At 40.7% G+C, this 12,303-nt stretch overlaps 1 protein-coding gene across 1 annotated transcript; it reads right to left on the reverse strand.

Moving 5' to 3' along the window:
• Positions 1-3,230: 3,230 nt before the first annotated feature.
• LOC106728383 (poly [ADP-ribose] polymerase 14-like) lies at positions 3,231-11,001 on the reverse strand. The gene is made up of 5 exons (XM_014550534.1): positions 10,989-11,001; positions 10,229-10,262; positions 6,317-6,553; positions 5,107-5,242; positions 3,231-3,307 (listed from the first exon to the last, which is right to left on the reverse strand). The coding sequence occupies exons 3-5, from the start codon at positions 6,504-6,506 to the stop codon at positions 3,289-3,291; spliced, it is 345 nt and encodes a 114-aa protein (XP_014406020.1). The 5' UTR covers positions 6,507-6,553; positions 10,229-10,262; positions 10,989-11,001; the 3' UTR covers positions 3,231-3,288.
• Positions 11,002-12,303: the final 1,302 nt, after the last annotated feature.

Below are 12,303 nucleotides of genomic sequence, written 5' to 3' on the forward strand. Positions count from 1 at the left end.
AAACAAACAAACAAAACTTTCCTATTGTGGGGGGTGGAGGGCAATCCTAGTGTTTGTAGAACTTTGATGTTACAATATAGTACTAAAAGGGCAGCTTTACTTTCAAAGTGCTCAAATATAAATTGATTTGTATTAACACTGCACAGGTATCCCTTGTGTAATGGAGTAATTACTTTCTGGCCAAGATCACTGTATGGTGAAATTCTGTTATGTAAATTCCATTTTCTGTTTTTGTGATACACTGATATATCACCACCAGGTTAAGAAATAGATATGATTTTGGTCACAAGCATGGGGATACTGTTTGCACCAGTGTAAAGAATAATTTGGTGCTTAAAGCCAACCTTGTCTAAGAATCATGCCATGTGCTGTTTCTTGTGCCTCTCACAATCTTAGGCTTCATAGATGACTTTGATTCTATTATTATTTCTAAGGGGAGAAACATAATAATAATTATCAGAGCTTACTGAGTGTCAGACACTATTCTAAGTGCTTTACATATATTTAATTAATTTAATCCTCATGACAACCCTTGAGATAGACAAACTATTAGTATCATCATCACTATTTACAAATATAAAACTCAGGCTAGCCCTAGCTGGTTTTTATCAGTGGAGAGAGCATGGGCCTGTGGACTGAAGAGTCCCAGTTCGATTCTGGTCAAGGGCACATGCCTGGGTTGTGGGCTCATTCCACTGTGGGGTGTACGAGAGGCAGCCATTCAATGATTCTCTCTCATCATTGATGTTTCTATCTCTCTCTCTCTCCCTCCCTTCCTCTCTGAAATCAATAAAAATATATAAAAATAAAATTAAAATCTTAAAATAAAAACAAAAACTCAGGCTAGTAAAAATTAGATAACTCGAATAGGGTCATGTAGACTATAAATGTCTGAGCTAAGATTCAAATCAGTGTCTGTCTGAAACCAAAGCCCACACTCTTGCCCTTCTAAACTATTAGTATCATCATCACTATTTACAAATATAAAACTCAGGCTAGCCCTAGCTGGTTTTTATCAGTGGAGAGAGCATGGGCCTGTGGACTGAAGAGTCCCAGTTCGATTCTGGTCAAGGGCACATGCCTGGGTTGTGGGCTCATTCCACTGTGGGGTGTACGAGAGGCAGCCATTCAATGCTTCTCTCTCATCATTGATGTTTCTATCTCTCTCTCTCTCCCTCCCTTCCTCTCTGAAATCAATAAAAATATATAAAAATAAAATTAAAATCTTAAAATAAAAACAAAAACTCAGGCTAGTAAAAATTAGATAACTCGAATAGGGTCATGTAGACTATAAATGTCTGAGCTAAGATTCAAATCAGTGTCTGTCTGAAACCAAAGCCCACACTCTTGCCCTTCTACCAGGGGTTCCAAACCAAGGTCATCCTCAAAGTCATCAGAGCACAGCCCAGAGACTGATTCAGCAAGTCCTGCACCTCCCCCATCCCTGCTATAATCAGTCTCTTGCCACTTTTACTGGGACAGTCGCTAGGATGGTATATGGGCATGTCTGTGTTTGGGTGGGTGGATACTCTTCTCCCCTAACTCATTTTGTGGTAGTTAGTAGACAGGTACACGGAGTCTAAGAAGCAAGGGAATTAGAATGAATTCCAGTAGCAACTTGGATTAAAATAGCATCCTGTGGAAAGATGTTAAAAATAACTTCACTTGTGATGATTGGATCCTAGGCCTTGAGCCAGACATAATAAAAAGAATATGGCCTTCAGAGATCCAGGCACATAGCCTCAACTTCCCCATGTGGCCCCGTACATGCTACAAGCCTGGGCAGTACCAGTGACCACTAACACTGACTGAGCACCCACCATGTGCCAAGCACTTTGCAGATACAATTTCATTTAATCCTCATACTGTTCCTGCAAGGCAAGTAATAGCAGGAACTCTGTTTTACACATGAGAAAACATAGGATTTGGTGGGTTTAGTAATTTGTCCAAGATCACAAAGCTAGTAAGTACCAAAGCCAGATTTGAACTGGGATCTATTTGATCTGAAAACCAACAAAGTTCTCCTAAATTTATCACCCCATTTCCTCTTCTGTAAAGAAAGAATAGCTAAATCTAACCATGCAGGTTATTATGGGGATTCAGTGAGATACTATGGCAGAAAACAACAGAAAATCTCACGTGCAATAGGTGTTTTATAAGGGTTCCGTTCTTTAAGATTTTGTGAATCAGATTTTGGGAAATGGAACCAAATAATTTCAGAGTGAAGTGCCTAACATTCATCTCAAATAATCTACATATAAAACAATACTGCTGAATAAATTCTGTTCTTAACCCATCTTTATCGACAATTTGCCTCATTATTGGTAACCCACCATAAGTGGTGAAATATCCCACAAGAAAAATTCATGTTATAGGTGAACGGGAAACTGGGGAAAAGTGGAGAACTTAAAAGCATTGATTATGGGCCCAGACTGCCAAGGTTCAAATCCTGCCTCTGTCACTCACTAGCTGTGGAACCTTGGTCAAGTGATTTGACCTTTCTGTACCTCAGTTTCTTCATTTGTAAAATAAGGATTACAATAATAGCAATGCCTGTAAAGCGATGTCTATAAATCCACTTTGTAGCACTCTGCAGAGCTCTGCAAATGTCCAGAGTAAGAAAGGGAAAGTTAGTATATCTCAGACCCTGGAAAACGGGGAATGAGCGAGGTTAGGGAGGAGGCATGACCAACATAGTCAGTTGGTACAAAGATGTCAATTGAAATGAACCTTTCAGAGGATCCTACTGAAAAAACACAGAAAATCTCTTTTTTAACACAGTATTTCCAGGATTCTAAGAGTTATATATTTTTCAGTTATCATAAGTAGAGACTTATGAGAGAAACGTTATATCTTTCAAAAATGTGACATTACTTCTTTAATGTTTGAATCACTGGATACATTAAATATTATATCCCAGATGAACAGGATTCCTAACTGGATTACCAATGAAATATATGAATAAAAATAAAATACATCAGAATTCAACTGCTAACTATAATAATAAGTTATGCTAACAAATTTAAATTATGCCAGGTAAGGTATACAAAATCAGACTAATAGATATTACCTTTTCTGTCAAAAAATTCTATCAGAGCTGCACTCTCTTCAGGAAAACATTCAATACTGACAACTCTTCCCCCTCCAGTTTGAGGATTTTCAAATAAACATTTCAAATCATAGGAGTCAACACCAGGCGGCAGGTTTTCAACCCTGATTATTTTTGTCATTTCCAGAAGTCTTGGGGAAAGCTGAAGTTGTGTCACTGAATGGTGCATGGCACAATCTTCAACAAATTTCATGGCATCTGCAAACCAAAATTTACCAATCAGAAAATTATGATTATATCTTTATATTATACAAAACCCAGTCTGAATTAATAGAGATAAAGAGGGGAGCTAAGCACTCAATTTTTAGGTGCAAGATTTTAATTCCTAAATGTGAATTTCCTTGACTAAAATTCCCAGTCTCTGAACAATGATGCATCTATGAATGTCTTACCACAGAGTTGTGTCCCTACCTCTGCTCAGAGCCCGCTCCAACCTTCCTTGATATAACCACCTGAGTACTCTCTACTACACAAATCTCCTCACTTCATCCCTTTCTCAGGTCTTTCAATGGCTCCCCATTACTGGCAGGCATGAATTCATACTCCTTAGCTAGGTGAAATATGTCCTTTGCTATTTGACTCCAAACTAATTTCTAAATATCACCTCTGGTTATTCCATGCCATTCATTTTATTTTCATACTGCCACAGAAACTAGTCATTTTTTGAAAACCCATTCTACTTTGCCTTTGTTTATATGTTTTCCTGTGCTTGAAATGCCCTCCTCCAATTTTTTATCTTGGTCCTATTCCTCCTTGAGGACTCAACCCAATTATCTCTTTCAAATAAATAAATATTGATGCTGGGCCCACATTGTGTCAGGCACTGTGCTGGGAGCTAGGGAGAGAGAGTGATGAATAGAACAAGTTCTTGAACATTCACCTTCCAGGAGGTAGGAAGTCTTGAAAGCACACAAGTGGTCTATTGTGGTATCAAATGAGGCTGAAGGACTAACATTGGCACTCAGACAAGGATTCCCAGAGTAAGTAGTCACCAATCTGAGTTTTGAAGGATGAAGAAGAGTTTACCAGATAGATAAGGGAGGAAGCATTTCAGGCAGAGGGAACAGCAGTGACATTGAACATAGTATACTGGGGACCTGATAGCCTGGTACTGCAGGAGTCTAAGCTTCATAGAAGGACGGAGGCAGGGCAAAGCCACGCTGCCTTGTTTGGGTCCCCTTTCCTCCCATTCCTCACAGCCTGCTGTTCACAGCCAAGGGAGGCAACTTCTCTTGATCTTCACTGTTCATTTGTGTATTGGTTTCCACCCTGCACCATAGGAGTTCCTCAGAAGCAGGGACCAAGAATTATTCATCTTGGCAACATCAAAATCTCCTATTACTACCACGGCACCTAGACATGTGCACATAGTAGGCACTGAAAATTTTTGCTCAATAAACAAAAGAAAGTGCATCTAGTTCTACCTTTATGAGAAATAATCATAAACTTGAAAGTAGAATAGCTCCCTTATTGAATCCTTACCATGTCCTTACCAGGAACGATGTTAAGAGTTTTTCAAACATTATTTCTTTAATTCTCACATAAACTGAATAAGGCAGGTATTCTTATCCCCATTTTAGAGGTGAAAAAAGCAAAGCACACAGAGCATAGTAACGTGGCCAACCTCAGATAATTAGTTAAATATTGAAGCTAGAATTTTGACTACATGACCTTGCTCTTTTTTTTTTTAATCCTCACCCGAGATATGTTTTTGTTGATTTGAGAGCGAAAGGAAGAGAGTGAGAGAAACATCAATGTGAGAGAATAACATCAACATCGAACCCACCTTTTGGTGCATGGGATAACATTCCAAACAAGTGAGCCACCTGGCCAGGGCATGACCTGTGCTCTTAATTAACCATTCCACTGCTACAGCTATGGAACAGTGAGGACTTGGAATTGGAAAATGTCCCCGTTTTTCTGGATGGCTCTTCCAACTCACAGACTCCTCCCACAGACCTCAAAGAGCACTCATTTTCTGCATCACATGCACTTACTCTCCCTGCATATGTGGATGACCATGAAAATACTGAGAAGATATATGGTAAAGGGGATAACAGAACAGGCTGTATAGAGGTCTGCTGCCAGGGTTCAAATCCAGTTCTTCATTTATTAGCATCTCTGCACCTCTGTCTTCTCAGGTATAAAATGAGAAATAATAACCTTCTCAAAAGGTTGTTGAAAGGAACAAATCAATTAATACAAGTAAAGAGCTTTCCATAGTACCTGACTTACAGTAATTTGATTGTTTGCTAGTATTATAATTATTACTTCAAGTCCAGTTTGGTAACATATATCAATATTTACTTCTCTCAATGAGGTAAAAGGTGTAAACACTGACTCCTGTGTTCAGACTCACTTTAAGATACTTGGGTACCTGCCGAAACCGGTTTGGCTCAGTGGATAGAGCGTCGGCCTGCGGACTGAAAGGTCCCAGGTTCGATTCCGGTCAAGGGCGTGTACCTGGGTTGCGGGCACATCCCCAGTGGGAGATGTGCAGGAGGCAGCTGGTCGATGTTTCTCTCTCATCGATGTTTCTGCAGCTGTGCCAGAGTCCCCTGTGGTGACTCTGAGAGACTGAGCTCCCTGGAAATTCACAATTTGGAGAGGAGTCTGGACTTCCATCGAATGGGCTCTGGGGACTTGGACTTCCATGGAACATAGTAGCTAGGAGCTTTGAGGCCCCCTAATCTGAAACCTCAGTGTGCCAAAGACCTGCCCGAGGGTGTTGACGGAATGCAGGTTCCTATTCAGTCAGTCTGGAGTGAGGCCCTGATGCTGTGGTTCAGACAAGCTCAAGCCCATGGGTGATGGTGATGCTGCGGGGCTGTGGACCACACTCTGAGGCTAGGCTCCAGATCTCAAAGGAATGGAAAATTCCCAAAGGCATCATAGCATCTCCGTTTCAATCTCTCTGTCTATGTCTGCCTGTCTCTGCCCCTTTCTCTCTCTGTCTCTCTCTTACACACACACACACATACACACAAAACTTATATAATAAATTTAATTCATTAATCATGCCATAATTTGGATTCACAACAAAATTGCTTCTCTTTCAAATAAAAAAGGATGTATATTAACTTGGCATCCTCTCTTACCAGCTACTAGCAAGAGTCAAACTTTCAGAGACATTCCATTAGCTGGGTGTCCCAAATCCCAAAAGTGTTGTGCAAAGAAGACTGAACATGAAGGGTCACTTCATCTTACCTATGTATTTTCGAAAGGTAACTACACCAACATCAAAATCTCGTATTACTTCCACTTCAAAATCAGCACTGGACAGGCCACTTATGTTCTCCACCAACAAGGTTAGCATCATGTCAGTCACATTTCCTTTGAGATTTTCAAATGCAACCAAAGAGGGAATATTTTTACATTGCTTTGGGATAACTTCCATTTTTTCTGATCTTTCGTTGAGAGAGATTTGTGTATCTTCTGATGCATCTGATTTTAGGGATACAAAAGAGGTCAAGATGTTATATTTATCTACCATGATTTTAGCAAAGTATTATCATAAGACACTGCCTTCTTTCCTTCCCAACCTCTAGCTAACTAAAATAAAAACAGATCTTAGAAGGCTTTTAGCTTAAATGAATTACAATTATGATGTTCAATTTTATTACACCTTTTTCTACTGGCATATACTTCTATCACAGCACCTTAGTATAATTATTGAAATGAGTTTCCTCAAAGGCAAGGAACATGTTTACACATCCTGGTATTGCTAGCACATGGTATATACTTGAGGCTCAATGAGTATCTGCTGAATTGGAGATTTAGTGCTTGGACCACTAGAGGAAAGCAAGAATATCTGATGATGCCAAACATGAGCATGATCTAACACTTTATGCCCTGAAAAGCAGTACTTCCCATCACTGAAGAGAAAAAAAGATGCTTGCACTGAATGACTAGGGGAAACACAGAGAAAGTAAAATGGCCTAGAGGCTATACGTGTACATCAAACTCAGTGAATAGCAATCACTCCAGCCAGCTTGTTCCTCCCCATTGTTGACAATAAGTGAGTTACACATATGCATAAGGTCAGTCTCACTCTATGCTTAATCCAGTGTAGTGAAGCATGATGGGCACAATAGGACCTTTAGACATTATTTGCGCAACTATTCAGTTGGAGGCCTTGTTATGTTGAAGGTACTGGATGTGTGGAGAGGGGTACATACAAAAAACATTATATAAGGAACTTATTTTTCTAATGGAGATGTTCAAAAAAATGAGAAGAGAAACTGACATTTGTAAATGTTTATTATGGCAGAGTAAAATGTCATGTGCTTATCAAATCCATTTTGTTTTCTTTCTAGGAAATATTACCTAGACTTCCTACAGTTAAATTCCTATAGTAGAGTTCGTGTGGCTAATGGAATATGGGAAGAAGGGGGGAATTCCACTTCCAAGCATGACCAATTCATGTCTCCTTCATATGGATCTCCATTTGCCCTTGCAGTGACCTTGGAGGCTATGTATCAAGGAGGCCTGGATTCCCAAATGACGGCATAAAGCAGTCTAGACTCCACCCACCACCCTAGGGGCCAACTACACTGCACTGTGATCTGGGGAGATGTTTTTTACAGCAGTTACATCACCCCAACAAATACACACACACACACACACACACACACACACACACACACACAAATACACACACACACACAAACACACACGCATGCCAAACCAAAAATAGCTTGAAGATTCAATAGCAACATGAACTAGTATTCAATGCGACAGTATGACAAACCAGAATGAGTACTGGGCTGGATGTGAGGCTCTGAGTTCAACCCCTGACTCTGCCACTCTTTCGCCATGTGACCTTGTGCACATCTCTTTTTTTAAAAATATATTTTTTATTGATTTTTTACAGAGAGGAAGGGAGAGGAATAGAGAGTCAGAAACATCGATGAGAGAGAAACACCGATCAGCTGCCTCCTGCACACCCCACACTGGGGATGTGCCCACAACCAAGGTACATGCCACCGACAAGAATTGAACCTGGGAACCTTCAGTCCGCAGGCCGACGCTCCATCCACTGAGCCAAACCGGTCAGGGCTGTGCACATGTCTTAATTTAAAATTGAGAATATTGGGCTGAGAGACTGATCAGAGCTTTGCTAGCAATATAGTTTTATCACCCCACTATTAGAAGCTTCATCACAAGAGAGGCATTGCCATATAAAGAGCACCAACAATTAAGTCAGGATTCCAGGAAAGAGAGATAAAGGGATTGGCTGGCTTGGGAAGGCTTTAGAGAAGAGGAGGAACCTGAGTAGATTTTGAAGGGTCTATCGGATTTAGGTAGAGACACGTGGGGTAGAGAGTACTGTGAGCAACAGAATACAGGCAGAGTATCGTGTTGTGCCAAACTATTTAAGAAATGGTGATCTGACCACTGAAGCTCAAGGAGCTCTCATGTACAGAGATGTAAGAAATGAGGCCAGAAAAGTCAGCTTCATCCAGAATGGGGTCTGGACTTTATCTTGCAGTTGGTGGTAAGGTGAGCCAGGGAAGGTTTCTGTGAAAAAGATGACCAGATATCCAGCAATACAAAGGACTGGTCAGATTTAAGGAGAAGGACATCAGGTACAGAGAGAACAAGCAAGGTATTCCTGCCATGCTGGATTTGTAAAGTGATAATGGGGGCCTGGGGTGAGGGAGGAATGAATGAGACCAACATATGTGAAAGCTTAAAGAAAAAACAAATTTCTAGTAGGGATCAGCAAACTGGTTATGCACTTGAAGAGAAATAAAAAAGACAGAAGAGGGCACTGGTTTGGAGGCAGATGACACACGTGACTTCAGACATGTTGGTGCTAACATATTTTCTAACAGGAAAATCAGACACACTTCTGGGATTTAGAAGAGAATACAGGCTTGAAATATAGACTTGGAATAAACGGAATTTGCTGACCACAAATGACCAGCATTTCTCTGCTCTTGCTTGTCTCTCTTCTCCTAGTTCTTCCATTTTCTGGTTTCCACATTTGAGGCCCAACCCAGCTCAGCTTGACCTAAAACTGAACATGGGCTTAGTGCTCATACCCCCTGATGTTGGTGTGTGCCTTTCCCTGCTCTGTCACCGCCTGTCAATCTTTAACCTGAAGCTCTGGGTTTCAGGCATGCCTAGTGCCTTCATGGTGCTGTGTCCTCTGCTCTCCTCATCCCTTAGATATGGGACCTACTAGGCAACCACCCTCCATCCTCATTTCCTCACCATTCCAGTGAATTTCTAGAATTCTGACAATGGCCCCAAGAGTCCTGACAATGACCCCAACCTCTCATCCTAGTGCTGTTTTCAAAAAGAGAAAGTTGCAAAAATCTAAACATGTTCTCAAGACAATTTCTACTTTAGAAGAAAATACTTACACATTTTTTGGAATTTTCTTTTCCCTAAGATCTGGATATGTACCACTTTATCTCTCTTGCTCAGCCTTTCAACACATTTCACCATTTATTTCCTTTTATAACACCATGCTTAGCCCAGAAAAGTGTGGCTTCTTTAGTAAATAAATGTCAGGGGCCACAAGCTAAAACCCAGACTCTAGTTAAGCAACAGACTCCACAACAGCCACTAGGTGTCGGGCTCTATCTTACAGCAGATGGAGGAGAAGAGCAGCTGCTGCTGCTCTGGAGGGTTGCACTCCAACCTGCACCCAGCACTCAAGCTTTCATCCACAGAGGACCCACACCTTCCTGTAGTGACTCCTGCGGACAGCACTTCCCATACCCAGTGCTCAGAAACTGACTTGGCCACACACAGCACCCACTGATACGTTATGTACTTGCTTCTTGATGGCCGTTTGGGCACAAGTAGGCTCTAAAGGTCAGTTCATCACCTTCCTCCAGGCATCTCTGAGCCCTCCGCTCAATTGCAAGGTGTCTCCCAGTCCCCACAGAGAGAGCAGTTTCCATCCTCCTGACCTGAGCCTTTAGAGCTCAAGTGGCTGCCCCAGTGTTCACCCTCTGAACAGCTTGCTGAGAGTATAAGGAGGATGGAGCCCAAGGCATCACCAAACTGAGCAAAACCTGCCTTGTGAAGTAAAGAAGATAAGTGCCATCTTTAATCAAAGCAAAACTGCCTTGTGAAGACCAGTCATCTCAATTGAGACCTTACCTGGTTCTTTGGCATGTTCTTTGGCCTTGGATTCCTGAAATTCAAACAATAAAGTAGCATTAATAAATTGCCAATAATGCAAATTTCTTTACATTAAGAAAATGTGCCTGAGACCAGCGTGGAGATAAAGGGTCAACAGACACAATAGTGAAAGACTCCAGCAATAATGTTTTTGAATGCTCCCCATGTGTAATGGCACCTCCAGTTACTCAGAAAAAAAAATCACCGGTAATATGAGTCAAAAATAACAGAAACTCCAATGAATACCAAGTGTCCGGAGCAAGGGGTAAGATCTGCATCTTTTCCCCATTTAACATTTAGTGAGTCTTTGCTATGAACACTGTACCATTTGCTTTACACAGGTTGTCTCAACCAACCCTCACAACAATCCAACAAGGTAGATACTATTACTATACCATTTTAGGGATACTTAGTACATGCAGTATGAAACGCTATCTCCTCAAAACAATGTAAAACTAATACAGCAAGTTCCAGGTTAAGAGCAACCCAAAATTTTATATCTCAAACCTCCCTTATTATAACCCCCAAATCTTTTTCCAAAAGTGTCTAAAAATCAAACAAAAAGTGCCTCCTCCTTCATTATTCCATACCTGTCCCACCACATTTGTAAGTTGCATTTCTCACTGTAGTTTGATTTATATTTTTTGTTCCACTGGGACTAGGTGTTCCTCATTGTGCTTCCCATCCCACACACCTTGGGAGAACAGCCTATTTCCTGGCTACTTGCTCCTTTACTTACCTTTGCTGGAATTTTCTTAGAGGCATCATTGACTTCATTTGTGGCTGGAGGCAACTTGACCGTTAACTTAAATGTTCCTTTTCCTGGACATACTAACTCGTGGTTCCCTCTCTCCAGAACGTTCTGCCAAACTGAAATATCAAAAAAAGAAGAAGGAGAAGGAGAACCATCAAGCAATCTTTATTCACAACATTATTCCATATTTCAAAGCCTTTGTCATCATCAATCAATTACTCAGTCATTTGCCCAAGAGAGGTCTTAGGTGATAAAAAGAAAAAAATAATGGAAAAGTGTATCAAGCAGGCATGGATTTGAATTCTATCTTTAAACTTATTTTTTTAACCTTAAGTATTTCCGGAGCCTCAGTCTTCTTGTATAATAAGCAATTAATAAAGATTGTATTATATGGGTGTTATGTGGATTCAACTGAAGAAACATAAAGAATGTAGTATAGTACCTGATGCTCAGTGGGCACTCAGAAAAGGAGCAATATTTATTGTACAGTAAATGATATAATTACAGCATCCGTCACGGTAAGCCCGTGAACACTGGTTGCTGGGACATGGCGTGATAAAAGCCATGTTTTAGGAAGGTGACTCGGGTAACCAGGAGCAGAATGGCCAGATGAAATTATGACAGCATCCGTCACGGTGAGCCTGTGAACATTGGGTGCTGGGACATGGCATGATAAAAGCCATTTTTAGGAAGGTGACTCGGGTAACTAGGAGCAGAATGTCCAGGAGCCTGGTTAATAAGTTTTTCAATTAATTCTTTAACTTGTGAAGATAAAAGCCTCACATCTGATAGTAAAAGGAAAAGGAAAAATGGATGGAGAGATTTAAAAAGAAAATCGCACATCAGGCAGCTGGGCTGTAGTGAAAAAAACTGAACAATGAACATAAGCATTCAAAAAACCTGGATCAGAATTCCAAATCTAGATGAGTGACATTGAGAAACTATCTTCACATCTCTTAAATCTGTTTTCTCACTCATACCAGTGGTCTGTAAATGAATTTTGTAACACACACAAGAGGTATGCAAATGTAAGTTATAATTATAAGAGGAAGGCAGAGAAAGAAAGGCAAAGTTAGTGTATCTCAGACTGTGGAGAACAGGTAGTGAGTTTCAATGAGGAGATGTGGTCGACATAGTCAGATGGTACAAAAATCTCAGGGTGAAGGGGAACCTTTGAGAGTTCCCCACTCTTCACTATTGTAGCCCTTCCTTGAATGTTGGGTTATCATGTTGTATTCTGATATGGTTGGCCTGATGAGGCCAAGGATACAAGTACAAGTCTTTCAAAAAGAGGGGCTTA

The sequence above is a fragment of the Myotis brandtii genome, unplaced genomic scaffold, assembly GCF_000412655.1.
Source record: "Myotis brandtii unplaced genomic scaffold, ASM41265v1 scaffold602, whole genome shotgun sequence".
In the NCBI taxonomy this organism is placed as follows: domain Eukaryota; kingdom Metazoa; phylum Chordata; class Mammalia; order Chiroptera; family Vespertilionidae; genus Myotis; species Myotis brandtii.

Excerpts from the sequence above, each read along its gene's own strand:
- LOC106728383 (XM_014550534.1), bottom strand. The coding sequence starts at position 6,506 with ATGGAAGTTATCCCAAAGCAATGTAAAAATATTCCCTCTTTGGTTGCA. Across the intron at positions 5,243-6,316 it reads TACCTTTCGAAAATACATAG|ACAGAGGTGCAGAGATGCTA; the intron begins GTAAGATGAAGT and ends ATACCTGAGAAG.